Here is an 18,044-nt window from a genome sequence, read left to right as displayed (position 1 = left end):
TGACATTCATTCTTCCATGTTATCCAAAATCCATTGGATATAACTCCCAACCCTGGTGTAAATACCCGGTTGCCCATCGGCACCGCATTGTCTCGGGCCAAATGATACAATTCCGTACTGTATGTATCTAGGCGAGCCGTCAACAAGTCCGACATACTTCATCGGTCCACCGCTGTCTCCTCCACATGAGTCTCTACCATTGTATCCACCGGCACATATTTGCTGATCCGTAATTGGAGCAAACTGTTGGTACACTTTATGGCAAACAGACAGTGACAACACGGGTACTGATACTTTGAGAAGTATTGGGCTTTTGTAACCTAAAATCATTTCCGCTCATCACAATGTCGCTACATATAATAAATATGGAATACAATAAAAAATGATAGAATTAAAATTAGTTTAAACTGTATGTTTCAAACTGCAGAAATTTTATGTAACGGAAAGCCTTCTTAAATAAAAAGTCACCCGAACATTTCCATGAAAATGCGAAATAATTTTCGTTAACTTAAATAAAAATACTACTTTTTCGCAAAAAATTTAGGTCTTGAGTTTTGATTTTTTCAATTACCCTTGTTGTCGCTATGGAAAGAGTTGATCAACAGCTGTTACACTGATTTAGCAACTATTAGGAATATTTGCAATTTTGAAATTTAAAGAAAATTTTGCTAGAACATGTAACTGTACCTTTTTCCGTAGCACCCCATCCGGAGACGATAGCCGATTTTCCCGTTAGGTCGTCATTAATTTCGCTCACCGGAAGACATATCGGTTTAATATTGGCTGAAATCATTTGCACATTACTAGACGTAATACTAAACTAGTTAAAAATTTTGACGATAAAAATCTGCAACGCTGATAAAATCTGTATATTTGTGAAAATTGGTTTTCATTTTATTATTGGCCTATTATAAATTCATTACAAGAAAAGGGTCGGAGCTATATACTAATTATTCAATTCTACTTACAATAACTAAAATTTGCATTATAGTCTAGCCTTATCAACGCTATATCATTTGTGTATGTCCGTTTGTTATAGTTCGGATGAATCATCATCTTTTCCGCTCGGAAATCTTGCACTTTTGGAGCGCAGTATCCTTCTTCGCAGTCCTCCGTGTTTCGTAAATCGTATTCTCCTAGCCTAACTCCAATTCTAAAACAATTAAAATAAACACTCGACTAATTATAAATACCACGTAGTTATTACACCATTTCCAATCATTTATTTAGCTCGGATATTAAAACCTATCTACTTTGAAACTTTTTTTGCATTTGCAATTAGGAAATAATGAATCCATTACATCATATATTTAAGTACCGATATTAACTTTAAGCAACATGAGAAATGATTAACTTTCCAGTCAAAAGATATAAATAAGTACAGTGTTTAAAATGTTGAAAAAACAATAAGGAGTGTTTCAAAATTGTAGTCAAGATTTCAGGGAAACATTTTCAACATGGAAGAAAGACTCAACAAACGCTTCGTTGCCGATCCATAGAGTATTATGGTTCGCCTTAGTAACGATTACATTTTCCATTGTTTCGTCAAAAGTTTTAATTAGTAAGTGAAGACCATGAGTGAGTAAGTATTGCAGATGCAAATAAATTACAACGGAATAAAAAGTTTGTAAACAAAATTGAAAATTGGCTTTCTGTATTAGAATTGAAATGCGAAGAAAAAGGAAAATGTGCATTCAAAAACGCTTTAATTTTGAACCAAATACCTCAAAAACCTATAACAAATTAGTGGGAAAACAGGTCTTATTTCAACATGGAAGCATGGGTCCCCAAAATCTTGTTGATGAATTTGTTAACAATAAGAAACTAAATTCTTATAATAGTCGATTATAAAAAAAAACATCGCCAGTCGAAAAATATTCGAAACTCCTGATCGGGGTGACTATGATCTCTCTCCGACCGAGATTTTGGTAATTAAATATATTCACGTTCAGCTTTAAGTGAAAACTTTAATTCTTTTAACTTGTTTAAGTCTTAAATTTATTCAAATTTTATAAAAATAGCACGTCTGAATTTGAAGTTACTTATTCATATAGTCGATTTCAATTATAGCTATTACTACTTTAGTGCCTAGTGTTAATAGAGACGCCAGCACCTAAATAATTACAAGTCAGCTACTTACATAGACATAGTATTTATAATACAATGTGCTGCGGTGAGTATATATCTGGCATTTATTAGGGTACCTCCACAACGAAAATCTATTCCATCTCCTAGAAATAAAATCAATTACTATATTGCGCGATTTTATATTTTCATCCAACTTAGCTTTCGTCTTAAAAAGTGATTTGCCTAATTTATTTTTAGATCATACTTTCAAAATTAATGGTCATCGTAGTGACAAAGTGACAAAAATTCGATACAATTCTCTTGGTTATATTATTTAATGATTCAAACACAGATATGTTTCTAAACATATGTAATGGGTGTTTTTTACCAATGTATAGAACTTTAAGTTGGCATAACTGTTCAAGATGGCGACCGATTTAACAGCTGTCAAGTGATTTATTCTCGCACAAACAAAACTGCAGCATTTGGAGCGAAGCTAATCCTCAAGTGTATGTCAAAGCACAGTTAGGGTAAACTTGCCTAAATCGCACTTGCGCGTAAATCGTACCACCTAAATTACTCAGAATTTATAAAACATACAGCGGCATCTGTCGGTGATTACTTGAGTTAGTGCTAAGCTAACCAGCTGTGGTGCTCCGAAGCAGTGATTCCTGTGCGAGATGTAATTTTACTGATAAAAGTAAGTTTTTTTCAGTTTTCTTGTAAAATTTTAGCGTTTTTTGTAAGCGTTTTTTAAGAATTCTATAAACATAATATTGTGAATCATACGGTTTTCAAAAATTGCATTTCTTTACAATTCATTTGGTGGTAGAATTAGCGCGCAGCGTTTTCTCATAACCTAAAAGCGTTAAGTGTATTTTGAAGAGGACTTTGAGCGTAAATCGTACTTTATTATACATCCTAATTCGTACCGGTACAAATTAGGAATACGAAATGAAATTGTTTTCATTTTGGTTTTAACCAATCAATTTCTGTTTATACATATTTGTTAAGTTTTTAATTTTATCATTTTATGAGAGGAAAAAATAAAAATAATTTTTTTTAGCACACAATGGGAAAACGACAATATAATAAATGGTCTATGGAAAATATGAATGCAGCAATACAAGATTTTAATAATGGGAAATTACGATTCAATGAAGTATGCAGGACATATAGTATTCCAAAACCGACCTTTCGACGTCATTTAAAAGGTCTAATTTCTCAGAAAAAAATAGGAAAACCAAGCGATTTGACGGAGCAAATGGAGACCGAATTGGTTCATCACATTTTGGATTTGGAGTCTAGATTCTTTGGGTTAACTATCACAGATTTAAGACATCTAGCATTTCAGTTGGCAGAAAAATACAAACTTCCGCACCGATTTAATAAGGTGCAAGAGTTAGCCGGTTGGAAATGGTATTACAAATTTATGAAAAACCACCCAGAAATTGCCTTAAGAATGCCTGAACCAACATCAATGGCACGATGTAAAGGATTTAACAAAAACATTGTATCAGAATTTTTCGACAAATACGAAAAGATTCTAGAAGATTTCCAATTTGGACCTAACGAAATTTTTAACATGGATGAGACAGGTCTTAATACCGTTCATAAGCCTGCTAAAATATTAGCGTTAAAAGGAAAACATCAAGTCGGAGCAGTCACTAGCGGAGAACGTGGAATTAACACTACATGCGTTTGTTGCATGAATGCTAGTGGAGACTTTATTCCTCCAATGTTCATCTTCAAACGCAAAAGAATGACGGATATCCTTAAACGTGGTGGCCCGCCTAAAACGCTGTACACTTGTTCTGAGAGTGGGTGGATTGTCGCTTCAATCTTTGTCGAATGGTTACAACATTTCATAAATCATTTAAAATTGGAAAAACAATTGCATCATAAAATTCTATTAATATTGGATGGACATACCACACATACTAAGAATCTAGAAGCCATAAACCTTGCTAGAGAATACGGTATCGTAATGTTTTCTTTGCCGGCGCACACAACACACAAACTACAGCCTTTGGATAGATCATTCTTTAAGTCATTAAAAACTAATTTTAACAAAGAATGTGCAGTTTGGATAAGAAATCACCCTGGTGAAACATATCTGAAATTTTGGGAGTGGCATATCCTAGATCGGTTTGTATGGACATCGCTATGAAAGGTTTTGAAACTTGTGGATTGTGGCCTTGCAACAGGCATCGAATACCAGATGAAAAATATGTCGTGCTCGATGAAAATGAAATGACCCAAACTGATATGCAACTTTCGGATCCTGGTCCTTCCACAGCGAATGTTTCTACAAATGCACACGATCAAACTGACGCATCCATCCGCACGGTTATTGAGAATTTGTCACCAATATATCGACTTCCACCGCAAACATCTAAGAAAACAAGCAAGGCCGTAGTCCTTACTGAGAGTCCATATAAAAATATGTTAGAAAATAAATTAGATGGACCAACAAAACCAAAGAAACGCTCTTTAATAGAAAAGAATTCTAATACTTGGTATTGCATTTTATGCCGCAAAGATGAAGAAAAATCAATGATTCAATGCATCAAATGCAACATATGGGGGCACGACAACTGCGCAGGTGTAGGAAAAGCCACATATTCTTACACTTGCCAACATTGCATCAGAAGTACGATTTAGGAATAGTGCGGTACGAGTTAAGACATATGGTCTTAAATCGTACTTTTTTCATTATTTTTTAAATATTTTATTTTGAGTAGTAAAACAGGGTTTCTTTAAGTATTAACACATGTCTAATGTTTATTCTATTAAAGTTTTAACAACCAAAATTTCATAGTGTTTCAAGTTGTTCAAAACTGGTACGATTTGGGCAAGTTTACCCTACATCCACAAAAACTGACAGTTTGGTGCGCTTTATGGGCTGGTGGAATCATTGGTATAGAGCTATGATTACTAACTCATTCATCCCTGAATTGAATAACCATGATGTCGAAGAGATGTGGTTTCAACAAGACGGCGCAACATGTCACACACCTCGTGCCACAATCGATTTATTGAAAGACACGTTTGTTGACCGCCTAATTTCACGTTTTGGACCTGTGAATTGGCCTCCAAGATCTTGTGATTTAACACCGCTACTTTCTGTGGTGCTATGTAAAGTCATTGGTCTATGCGGATAAGCCACAAACGCTTGACCATTGTTATTGCCGATATACGGTAACAAATGTTGGAAAAATTAATCGAAAATTGGATGCCTCGATTGGACTACATCCGCGCCAGCCGTGGCAATCGTATGCCAGAAACCATATTTAAAATGTAATGCCACAAGATTACCTTTCGGATAAATAAAATTCATGTCAATCGAATAATCCATCGTTGTTTTATTGCAACTTAAAGTTCTATACATCCAAAAAAAACACCCCTTACTTATAATAGAAAAAAACATAACGCAGCAATTTCTAAGGTTTTTTTTTTTAAATTAGCATGGGTTATATAATACCAAATAGCGGCGGTTGTAAAATGTAAATGTGTAATGTAATATAAAATTAATCAGTAGATATTTAAATTTTCTATAAAAAAATCTTTAAGCGTACCTGTGTTGTATGCTATGAGGGCCATCCATGGAAATTCTTCCAATCCTGTTTGCTTTCCAGAGGTAATCCTGGAATTCGTTGCGATGGAACCGCATACATTTAATGGTAAGAGGTGAAAATTCTTGTGACTTCTAAATCTAGCGAATGCTAGAGGAATTTTCTCCGCCAGCTGAGAAGACGATTCAGTGGTTGGCGGCGCAGGAGCAGTGTTTCTAAAATTAATAAAATACAAATGGGAAAAGCGAAACAACAAATAAATTGTAACTATAAAAAGCAGCATGATACATACGTGACACAACAAACTTTTGGTTTAATCTTATTATTCTTATATTCAAATCCACACTGGTGGTCTCGCAAAATTTTCGCGACGCTCCTAGGCCGCGGGATCGGAGTTCTGTCTAGCAATTCGGAAAAAAATGGACATTCCCGAATTCCGACGCATTTATCGCCCATAGGCATCTGGCACGATATTTCATCCCTGAAGGCTATAGAAAATGAGACAATGAACAAAAGAATGACCACTGATATCAACGCTGAAGTTAATGTAGTACGTTTTTTAAAAATATTGAAATCCGTTTAGTTAGTTGTGGCGATATACTTATGTTTTGTGGATCCGCCCAGATAACTCGATTTATTTGAAAATTGCCAATAGTGTCGTCATATTGATTATAAATGTGCAACATGTGCAACATGCAACATGCAAGACTGCATTTAAAATGGTGAGCTTGACCGGAAGTGGAAAATAATATTCTCGACACCCGATATATTCGAAAAGGAAACCAAACATTTAAATAAGCTAAACCGAACGAGACAATGAAATTGATATAAATTAAACAGTACTGCAACTATTCACTTACTTATTGTGTATCCGACGGAAATTTCGAAGATCACAGAAAAACACAACAATTTGAACATTTCAACGAACAACCTGTTGGGCCGATGATATTTCATAAACTGATTTACCAATTCGATTACTAATGGAACCATCCGTCGAGAAAGCTAATTTAAGGTAATTACAGCCCCATTTGAATTTATTTCGGCGCACTCTATTACTGAGAATTATAGATTTAGGTTTTACAGCCCTGACCGTTAAGTTAGCAAATATATTCAAATGGAAGTTGGTCGTTATAACGTTTCTTTACTTAAATGGTGTTACAATTTCCCGTTTTATTTGCCGATTAGCAAGCAGTTACCTACGTAATGTTATTTAAAAAAATGTTTAGCACTGCGTAATAGTTTTCAAATGGATTTTAATAAAACTAAACTCAATAGAAAAAATTACAATATAAAATTGTATTTTATGCTACAAGTTTTAAATATATATTTTTCCCAACGAGCGCAACGAGTTTATAAACGTGTTACATAGTATACTTCTGCTATCGTACATAACATACACAGATCCATCAGAACTTCAATGTCAAAATACCAGCTGCATTTTAAATATCTAGCGACCATATTCGTGACTAAAATACTAAAAACGTTCGAATAAGCTCGCGATAGCGTCAATGAAGCCGATGTGCATAATTAGTTTTTTTTTGGAGTTGTGAAAAATGGAGCCAACAGGTATATTTGTAAAGATTAAGAGACAATTTTGTATTGTTGGTGTACTTAAATATATATTTAACTTATAATTATTTAGTGTTATTAAGTAAATTGGGTACAGTGGAAACTGTGAACAGTGAAACTTTAAACCAAATTCCAAGATTTCATTGCAGTAAAAGTTATATCGAGGTATTTATAAATCCAAATCAATCCGTTCGGGAAGCGTTGATAACCTGAAAGAGCCTTTTTTTACTTCCCACATTCAATTTAGGAAATATAGCGCCAGATTTGTGAAAATCTTGTTAGATAACAAACACGTAATCCAAAATTAGTCACATTTCACCACAACCACACAAAATCACTGGTTGACTAAAAGCATTGTTCGCTGCGATTGATGTTTAACTCATCGCATCGTTCAGCGGGTATTACTGAATAATCACGAACCAATCAATCATCAAAATCTAACAACAAACCAAATTTAACAACATGTGTTGAGGCATTATGAAGTTATTGACACTTTTTTCCGAAAATGTTCGGATACTCCGCACCAAATTCTATTAAGAGGACGGTAATAATAAAAATAATATTTTTTCTATCCAAATCTTTACATTACTTTTCGAGCTAGGGTACTTTGCCTTACTTAATGGGCCACGGGTACCTATATGCTGTTTACCTGTAAGGAAAGCAATTAAATCCTCAATTATTTACTGTGCATTCAATGCTATGCGATCCTTGGCATTTCCCTGCATTGAAAGTATTTTAAATTCCAAGGGTATTGGGGTATGTCTTATCACACTCAGCGTTATATTCGATGCCCCATATCGATTTATTATTATTATTCCGCACTAAGTAATCCCTACACGTAGTTCCCTTCCCCCCACATATGCTTCATTTATTTGGTTATATTTATGTATTTAAGTTTTAGGTAGGTGGTGTCTTGTCAAATCTTGTTTCACATGATATCTAGTGATGCGTAAAACTGATATTTAGCAAACTTCAAGAGAATAAAAATTAATTATTAATTATTAATTAATTAAAGTATGTTACGTTTGAAATTTGAGACACCCGGTAAACTCATGTTGATGGCAAAATACGAAAGCGTGGAAAAAAAGGAACGACGCACCGAGAAAAAAAAAGGCAGCGCGATAAGCCGTGACCGCGGTGATCGCTCTTAAATTTTGCACGAGTCATAACTAGGTTGCTTAGTGAACAGAAAAGTTATTCTAGCGTTTTACGGATTTTTCACTTTGCATCCCGCTTGGGCGACTTTTGTGGTACTCTGGTTGTTTTAAGAAGTTCCAAAGCTTATCTTGAATAGATATAGGGTTTTGTAGAGAAACGTCTCGTGTTTTGGGTTTGTTTTTTGTGCTGATACGAGGTAAGTTCTCTTTTTATTGTGTGCGTAGTTCTCGGTAGTTGTTCTGATCGTTTTTTTTTGGACAATTTATTTTAACTCATTTATAAAGGAAAAAAAAAGGTCAATTTCCTTTACAGTAAAAGCATAATGATTTACTTTCAAAATTTAAACTCTTGAGATAAATAAGATAAATTACTTGAAATCAAAAACCAATAAAAAAATAAAATTGTAGTTGTAGAATCTTTATCAATTCGTATCACTTCTTGATTTTTTTTTCTTTTCCATTCTTAGGCGTTTTTCTTTTTTTTGGCAATTTGCTTTTTGTGGTTTCGGACGGATACGAGAAACAGAAGGTTGCTATTTATCCGGAAAAGGCCATGTATTGGTTGATATTATAATAGTACGCCTAGAACATCCGGAAAATTGGGAAGAGCAAACGCCTTAGTTTCGGGAATCTTCGGAATTAACCTGAGAGTTCTACACCGACGTCCGTACTCCAGATAAGTACCACGTAGTGGAATTTGTTTTTTTATTTTCGCATACACGTAAAAGGAAATAAAACGATTCGACAAAAAGGACTGGTGTAGTGCCCAACTTAAGTTTTATTGCGAATTCTATAATTTTGTTTGTACATCTAAGATATTACCTGAACGATGAGTTGACGGTTCCTTTTTTTTTGTCGTTAAGGGGTTACCCTCTTTTTATACTCGTCTATACTCTCGAGAGATTATTTACGCTGTAGGAAAATAAAACGTGTAAAGTTGTTTAATGTAATTACATATTGCGATCTTGTATACCGATCCCAGTGCGGCGGATAACTCTTCCCCCCATTTCGACATTAAATCGAATAACTGAATGTCATGGAGTGTTTTTGTTCCTTTTTTTTTGTAATACCCGTAGCTAATGTCACCAGTGCGAATTAGGTTTGGTGATGTCAGTGTTTTTAGGGGTATATAAGTAAAGAAATCACCTGGCGCCCTATATATAAAAAAAAATACTCTTTATAAGTTGGTACTTAAATCGTGAATTTACCCACTCCCGCTCCGGCTGTAGCTGAGCGGCGCATACCTCTCAAATGTTACCTGGATGGTGATACGGCCACGGAAAAAAATAAATAAATAGGCAAATAGGAACAATATTTCTCGTTATAGGTAACAAGTAAAGCAATATATTGTGGTCTTTATCAAAATTTCGTTCAATTGTCCTGATCTTCCGTGTGAGACTATTTCGGTCTTCAAATTGTTTAATTATATTTTTAATTTAAAAAAAATATCTTTTAACCCTTACAACATTATCTCCGGTTGAATAATATAATTTTATTCTTTGCCGTCTTCCTTCCTCAGTATAACCCATTTGAAAAATCTTAAGTTATTTAACTAACGCTGTAGATCTTTAGTTTTGATTAGTTGTCAAAAGTAGAACATTATTAAAACAATTACAATCATAGAGAATATGGTTACTATCAAGGCAGACTTGACCATTTTTAAGCAATATGGCTATTGTCCAGAAATCGAATGACAGAAATATCTCAAAAACGGCTAAATTATCTACGACTTAAGCTAATAATATATAAGGCATTCGATTAAAAAAAAGTTGTTGCTGTCATTTTGACAGGTTGCGATTGTCGTTTGTTTTTTCTGACATTTGCATAAGATAATAGAGCAAAAATCTTACTTAAAACTTTTGTATTTATACATTTTTTCTATCTTTTAAAATTAACCCTGTAGGTAGGCGTCAAAATATAATGAATAACCCAGTACACATGTTTTGAAATGTTTATTTGTCACAATCTTGCTAAACAATCGTTGATCTGTTTTCCTTACTACTTGATATTTTTGTTGCAAAAAATTCTAAATAGTCCAATTCTGAATTGAGGAACGCTCTGTCCAACTGTTCCATTTTCTAGATTATGGTTGCGACATGGTTGAAAGAACTAGATGTTGATGGATTACCTTTTCATGTAAGTTGAAACTTCCAGGAGCGGTAAACAAATCGTGGGCTGCAAATAAACGGATTTCCTTGTGAAATCCTTACGAAATTAAAAAAAAAGGGCTCACCATTTCTACGCATCAATAATCGTCTAGGCTTAGACTCGGTAGCAAAACAACATATAGGAATTTAAAGGTCGAAACCACATTCTCGATTCCGCAGGAATTTTATCGCATCTCGCCATAAGGCGTTTCGCAATGTTAATTCAAATTTAGGTTCGATTCACAACTTTTCAAGCTGCTGCAGGTGTCCAATGAAATACATGGCGCAGAGGTATTGCCTATGCTCAGAATATGATTAAAAAGTTTTGAAAACGACATTCAGGTGCACGATAATCAAAATCTCGAATTAAATTAATGCGGCATTTAACAACCAAACAGGCCGCTGACAGAAGAAGTTTGGATGCGGCATTTTAACTAAGTTATCTTTTTGAAATCATAACACGCATTTACGAAGTTCAATCATTACGAAAATGTCTGACAAATCTTGAGAATTTGGGATCCAAAGTGAAAATATTTCTTTTTAACATTTCGTTAACGTACTAATATGAAAACGACAATCATTCTTCCATGTTATCCAAAATCCATTGGATATAACTCCCAACCCTGGTGTAAATACCCGGTTGCCCATCGGCACCGCATTGTCTCGGGCCAAATGATACAATTCCGTACTGTATGTATCTAGGCGAGCCGTCAACAAGTCCGACATACTTCATCGGTCCACCGCTGTCTCCTCCACATGAGTCTCTACCATTGTATCCACCGGCACATATTTGCTGATCCGTAATTGGAGCAAACTGTTGGTACACTTTATGACAAACAGACAGTGTCAACACGGGTACTGATACTTTGAGAAGTATTGGGCTTTTGTAACCTAAAATCATTTCCGCTCATCACAATGTCGCTACATATAATAAATATGGAATACAATAAAAAATGATAGAATTAAAATTAGTTTAAACTGGATGTTTCAAACTGCAGAAATTTTATGTAACGGAAAGCCTTCCTAAATAAAAAGTCACCCGAACATTTCCATGAAAATGTGAAATAATTTTCGTTAACTTAAATAAAAATACTACTTTTTCGCAAAAAATTTAGGTCTTGAGTTTTGATTTTTTCAATTACCCTTGTTGTCGTTATGGAAAGAGTTGATCAACAGCTGTTACACTAATTTAGCAACTATTAGGAATATTTGTAATTTTGAAATTTAAAGAAAATTTTGCTAGAACAGAACTTTTTTTCCGTGGCACCCCATCCGGAGACGATAGCCGATTTTCCCGTTAGATCGTCATTAATTTCGCTCACCGGAAGACATATCGGGTTAATATTGACTGAAATCATTTGCACATTACTAGACGTAATACTAAACTAGTTAAAAATTTTGACGATAAAAAACTGCAACGCTGATAAAATCTCTGTATTTGTGAAAATTGGTTTTCATTTTATTATTGGCCTATTATAAATTCATTACAAGAAAAGGGTCGGAGCTATATACTAATTATTCGATACTACTTACAATTACTAAAATTTGCATTATAGTCTAGCTTTATCAAGGCTATATCATTTGCGTATGTCCGTTTGTTATCGTTCGGATGAATCATCATCTTTTCCGCTCGATAATCTTGCACTTTTGGAGCGCAGTATCCTTCTTCGCAGTCCTCCGTGTTTCGTAAATCGTATTCTCCTAGCTTAACTCCAATTTTAAAACAATTAAAATAAACACTCGACTAATTATAAATACCACGTAGTTATTACACCATTTCCAATTATTTATTTAACTCGGATATTAAAACCTATCTACTTCGAAACTTTTTTTGCATTTGCAATTAGGAAATAATGAATCCATTACATCATATATTTAAGTAGCGATATTAACTTTAAGCAACATGAGAAATGATTAACTTTCCAGTCAAAAGATATAAATAAGTACAGTGTTTAAAATGTTGACAAAACAAGATTTCAGGGAAACATTTTCAACATGGAAGAAAGACTCAACAAGCGCTTCGTTTCCGATCTATAGAGTATTATGGTTCGCCCTTAGTAACGATTACATTTTCCATTGTTTCGTCAAAAGTTTTAATTAGTAAGTGAAGACCATGAGTGAGTAAGTATTGCAGATGCAAATAAATTACAATGGAATAAAAAGTTTGTAAACAAAATTGAAAATTGGCATTCTGTATTAGAATTGAAATGCGAAGAAAAAGGAAAATGTGCATTCAAAAACGCTTTAATTTTGAACCAAATACCTCAAAAACCTATAACAAATTAGTGGGAAAACAGATCTAATTTCAACATGGAAGCATGGATAACCAAAATCTTGTTGATGAATTTGTTAACAATAAGAAACTAAATTCTTATAATAGTCGATGTTAAGGGTTGAATAACATTTTTCGGTAACTTCATAATTTTTTTGTTTTGGGTTAACTTTTTATTTTCGCGCTGTGTATACAACACCCCCACCATACCCGACCTTGGTTAAGCCGCGCGAAAAGACAGACTTGCGTGAGCGTCCGTAGTGCGAACCACGAAAAAACAAGCTCCCTTTTGTGACCGGTTCGCGAGAACCCCACGCTGTGTTGTGGTAAATACCACCCCCAACCCTCCAGAAAATACCCCTAAGAAGACCCGGCCGGGCAGACGACGACGCGGGAAACCATCAAGGTGGTTGATTAACCGTTTCGGGTGTTGTATGTCCTACCGTTTTCTTGCCGCTCTTTCTCGTTTAAGTTTTCCCTTCCCCCAACCCTTTACATATTGGTCCTTCTCCCCAAATCAGAATCAGTCTTTTGGATTTTTATAGTCATTCACAAACTTTAGTAATTTTAAATACATGTTCGCTATCGTGAACAGGTTAGCAAAAAACGTGTAAAGTTTGGAGCGCAAAAAAGCGGTTTCATAAACAGTGTTTACCGTCGTTTCGAATTGCGGCCGTCTTTTTATTTCATTCGTTCTAAGCATATTTTTTGCGTGCTCAAATTCTTCTTCCTTTTAATTTACGTGGGTACTTTGTTTCGAGACTTAGGTGTGCATTTGTTTACAAAACGATTTTGTCGGAAATGGATAAATTTATTGCTAAGCGGGATTTAACACTTAGACGCTTGAACGATATATTGTCAGCGGGTCAGAAAGCTCGCGTTGAACCCGATGATGATGAAATTTTATGCAAATTCCAGTGCATGGTGGAGGATTTGCCGAGTTTAGTTAGCACTTTTGAGTCCTTGCAATTGGAAGTAATCTCCTTTGCGAATGATTCGGAAAGAGATCGACAGTTTGCGGTTCAAGATCACTTTGATCAGTTGCATTATTCAATTCGATCTATTGCCAAGCGATTATTTGAGAAAGTGGAACCTAAGGCAGGCCCTCCGGTACCATCTGTAGTTGGACGAGAGTCGCAAAGAAATAGTAATCTCCGACTCCCCCGTATTATCATTCCGAAATTTGATGGCGAATTGAAAAATTGGCCTACATTTTTTGATATGTTTAACACGTTGATCCATAATAATTCTTCCCTTTCAAACATTGAAAAATTTCAATTTTTAGTGTCTTATTTGGAAAAGGATGCTCTCAGTGTCGTGAAGAATTTGCCAATTAAGGATGCCAATTATAGTATAGCTTACAATGCCCTCGTGAAGCGTTATCAAAACGATCGGTTGTTGTTAACCGATTATTGGCTGTCGATCTTTCGGGCTCCGACTATGAAGAGTGACTCGGTTGTTGAACTGAGGAGATTGCTTTCAACATTTTCAGAGAATCTTGCAGCTATCGATAAATTTGATATCGACTAGTGGGATTTTACAAAATTCAATTTGCTTTTAGAGAAACTCGACTCGACTCTCAAGACGAGGTTCGAACTCAAATTTTGTGATAAAGATATTACAACTTTTCAAGATTTGTGTGATTTTTTGGAACAGAATTGTTAAGCTTTAGAAAACTCTTTAGTTACCTCAAAAGTTATTACCCCTACCAAGAGGCTTGAGGTTTCGAAGCGAGTTTCAACCGATACACGTAGACCCACATCTATGATAGCGACGTCTGTCCCTCCGAGTGCTGATGTGAGTTGCACGAATAAGTGTTTATACTGCCCTATGGACTACCATCCTCTGACAAAGTGTGATTCCTTCCTATCTCTTGAGCCCCCTCAAAGGCATGTGTTCATCAAGCAACATCGTTTGTGCTTTAATTGCTTCGCGCGATCCCATGGTGTTGGAAGATGCCCCTCCAAGATTAATTGTCGTGTATGTGGCAAGCGCCACCATACTTTAGTGCATTTTGGAAATGCTACTTACTACCCCCTCCCCGTCAAATGAAGCTCCCCCTGCTCCCGGCAACCAGGAAGGTACTATCCCTAGTCCGGTGACCATGATGACCAATCTCTCCTCTCAAAAGGTCGTGCTGTTTGCCACTTGCTCGGTGTCCGTTTCGGATAAATCTGGCAGACTTGTTACTTGTCGTGCACTGTTGGATTCAGCTAGTCAAGCCAGTTTTGTGACAGATTCCTTTGCGAAGAAATTAGAGCTTCCAAGGTCTCTCTCTCCGACACCAATTCAAGCCCTCAACCAAATGTCGACGTCTGCGTTAGGGAAGGTTGCCCTGAACGTGACCCCCTCCCAATCCCCTGCTCTCCATATAGAGGCTTTAGTTATTCCATCTATTTGTGATAAGGTACCCTACCAGGTGATTGATAAGCAGAATCTAAAACATCTCAGGTCCCTACCCTTGGCTGATCCCCACTTCTGTGAACCCAACGAAATAGACGTGCTTTTAGGGGCAGAGGTTTACGGAGATATTTGTTTGCCAGGATTTAGAAAAGGACAGAACGGTGGCCCATGCGCTTTTCGGACCAACTTCGGATGGGTTGTCTTAGGAAAAGTGAATTCTTTAGAACCAACTTTTCCCTTTAATTTTTATACCACTGTGAGTACTGCTGCTGACCTTTATGTCTCCTGAAGACAAATTGTGTGAGGAGATCTTTCTCTCTACCCATTCCAGTGCCCCTTCAGGTAGATACGTCGTATCCTTACCCTTTAAGGATAAACACCCTTCACTTGGTGAATCTTACCCTCAAGCCCTTAGGCCATTCCAGTTGTTAGAGGCGCGTTTGGCCAAGAACCCAACTTTGCGATTAGCCTACAACGAGTTCTTGAGAGATTATTGGGAACAAGGTCACATGGCACTCGTTAGCGACCTGCCCCCCTCTCCCCAAGGTTACTACATTCCTCATCACGCCGTCTGGAAGCCACATAGCGAACCCCTTAAATTGCGTGTTGTGTTTGATGCTTCAGCCAAAACTTCCAACGGACGGTCTCTGAACGATCTTCTATTTACGGGTCCCAAGCTCCAACCCGACATTGGAACCATTTTGCTCATCCTTCGACTGTACTGTGTGGTTTTCACCACCGATATTCGTCAGATGTATCGTCAAATCCTAGTGAGTGACGCCGACCACCTCTTCCAGCGGATTCTGTGGCGTTTTGATCCCCGCGAAGCAGTGCGAGAGTACTTCTTGTCAACGGTGGTCTATGGACTAAGTTGTAGCCCATACCTGGCTATTCGCGTGTTGCGTCAGCTTGCTAGGGACGAAGGAGCGCGTTACCCGTTAGCAGCCCGTCTCCTAGATTGCCAAACCTACATCGACGACATTATCGGAGGCACAGACTCGTTGGAGGAAGCCCGTGAGTTGAGGGATCAATTAGTATCGCTGCTAAAATTGGGTGGTTTCGAGTTGCGCAAATGGGCGAGCAACTCCCCCGAGTTATTGAGTTCACTCCCCGCTTCACATCATCAACCCGTTTCCCTATGCGGAGACGACAATCCCAGTTTAAAGGTGTTGGGATTGCAGTGGTGTCCCTTACGGGATGTGTTCTCCTACCGCATCCAAGTAGCGGATAGGACGTGCACAAAAAGGAATATTTTGTCACAAGTAGCCCAAATATACGATCCCCTAGGTTTTTTATCCCCGGTCGTGTTGACTGCCAAAATTCTCCTACAGAGGCTTTGGTCCCAGGGCGTCGATTGGGATGCACCTCCCCCCCGCGACATATTCGAAGATTGGAGTTCGTTTTCATCTCAGCTGGACAGTCTTTCTGGGCTGACAATCCCTCGTCGGGTACTGCCTAGCAATGGCGTCCAGGTGGAGACGCACGGATTTTGTGACGCTTCGGAGCGCGGATACGGTGCAGCCGTGTATCTGCGAAGCGTCACAGAGGGCCATATCTCCGTCACCCTTCTGTGTGCAAAGAATCGGGTACCGCTTTTGAAGCGAGTGTCGATCCCCCGTCTGGAGTTGTGCTCAGCGTTACTGCTCGCCCAACTCGTATATTTCGTCCGATCCACTATAGCCTCTGAGTTGACTACCACGAGAGTATTCGCCTGGAGTGACTCCAAAATTGCGTTGTCTTGGATAAAGTCCTCCCCCCACAGATGGACAACTTTTGTAGCCAATCGCGTGTCCCTCATTCAGGACATCATTTCCGCCAGTTCCTGGCATCACGTCGCCGGTTCATCCAACCCTGCTGACTGCGCATCCCGAGGGCTTTTCCCCGAGCAAATATTAATCCACCCCTCTTGGTTCTGTGGTCCCCCTTGGTTGCGTCTTCCGGTGGAAGAGTGGCCCACCTCCGACTTCACCCCCGGAGACGATCTGGAACTGGAACGTAAACCAGTGTTGACTTGTGTGTCCACCCCTTTAGTTGACTCGCTCGGAGAACTGTTAACCCGTTTCTCGTCGTTACGAAAAATTGAGAGGATCCTGGCTTATTGTTGTAGGTTTCTAAATAATTGTCGTACCCCCGTTCCCAAGCGAGCGCTTGATAATTTGTCTTTTGCGGACACATACCACGCCCGCGCATTGCTGACAGGATACGTCCAACGTGAGGTGTTCGCCGGTTTGCTGAAGTGTCTTCGAAACGGTAAACTGTGCCCCAAACCTTTACGCTCCCTAGCGCCCTTTATCGACGAGCACGGTCTCATTCGAGTCGGTGGCAGACTCCGAGGTTCTGCGTTGTCTTTCGACGCAAAACATCTTCTACTACTCCCCGTTCGTGTATCGCAGGTCAAGCCATTCGCGCATACCGGTGTCGATTTCGCTGGTCCAATTTCCATTACCCTTGCGCGAAGGCGCGGCGCTAAGACTCAGAGGGCTTAAATTTGCCTATTCGTTTGCATGGCTACCAAAGCCATCCATTTGGAATTGGCTTCTGAACTCAGCTCAGACGCATTCTTGGCCGCTTTTCGGCGCTTTGTCGCTCGTCGCGGGCGTTGCACTGACATGTATAGTGATCAGGGTAGAAATTTTGTCGGTGCTAACCGGTTGTTGGTACAGTATTGCCAGCAGTCCGCCGACCAGTGTGAGGTGCGCTGGCACTTCAACCCACCCTCCAGTCCTCACTTTGGAGGACTTTGGGAGGCCGGCGTCAAGTCGGTAAAGACCCATTTGTTTCGTGTGATAGGCTCTCAAATCCTGACTTTCGAGGAAATGTCGACAGTGTTAACTCAGGTGGAATCCATACTGAA

At 37.9% G+C, this 18,044-nt stretch overlaps 2 protein-coding genes across 2 annotated transcripts; one reads left to right on the top strand and one right to left on the bottom strand.

The window, feature by feature from the left end:
- Positions 1-6: 6 nt before the first annotated feature.
- LOC132706966 (CLIP domain-containing serine protease HP8-like) lies at positions 7-7,118 on the bottom strand. Its single transcript, XM_060678565.1, has 7 exons — positions 6,503-7,118; positions 5,935-6,130; positions 5,646-5,857; positions 2,147-2,228; positions 969-1,153; positions 676-783; positions 7-320 (listed from the first exon to the last, which is right to left on the bottom strand). Exons 1-7 carry the CDS (start codon positions 6,630-6,632, stop codon positions 7-9), a joined length of 1,227 nt encoding a protein of 408 aa, XP_060534548.1. The 5' UTR covers positions 6,633-7,118.
- Positions 7,119-14,807: 7,689 nt separating this feature from the next.
- On the top strand, positions 14,808-17,676 carry LOC132706964 (uncharacterized). The gene is made up of 3 exons (XM_060678564.1): positions 14,808-15,446; positions 15,562-17,505; positions 17,584-17,676. The coding sequence occupies exons 1-3, from the start codon at positions 14,808-14,810 to the stop codon at positions 17,674-17,676; spliced, it is 2,676 nt and encodes an 891-aa protein (XP_060534547.1).
- Positions 17,677-18,044: the final 368 nt, after the last annotated feature.

The sequence above is a fragment of the Cylas formicarius genome, unplaced genomic scaffold (assembly GCF_029955315.1).
Source record: "Cylas formicarius isolate icCylForm1 unplaced genomic scaffold, icCylForm1.1 PGA_scaffold_9__14_contigs__length_23061073, whole genome shotgun sequence".
Lineage (NCBI taxonomy): Eukaryota > Metazoa > Arthropoda > Insecta > Coleoptera > Brentidae > Cylas > Cylas formicarius.
This window is presented reverse-complemented; position numbering and strand designations above follow the sequence as displayed.

Coding starts and splice junctions, on each gene's coding strand:
- LOC132706966 (XM_060678565.1), bottom strand. CDS start 6,632: ATGGTTCCATTAGTAATCGAATTGGTAAATCAGTTTATGAAATATCAT. Junction 1,154..2,146: donor CATTGTATTATAAATACTAT/GTCTATGTAAGT, acceptor TAATTGTTTTAG/AATTGGAGTTAGGCTAGGAG. Junction 784..968: donor TAATGCAAATTTTAGTTATT/GTAAGTAGAATT, acceptor AAATGATTTCAG/CCAATATTAAACCGATATGT.
- LOC132706964 (XM_060678564.1), top strand. CDS start 14,808: ATGCTACTTACTACCCCCTCCCCGTCAAATGAAGCTCCCCCTGCTCCC. Junction 15,447..15,561: donor CCTTTAATTTTTATACCACT/GTGAGTACTGCT, acceptor TTACCCTTTAAG/GATAAACACCCTTCACTTGG. Junction 17,506..17,583: donor ACGAGCACGGTCTCATTCGA/GTCGGTGGCAGA, acceptor CGTGTATCGCAG/GTCAAGCCATTCGCGCATAC.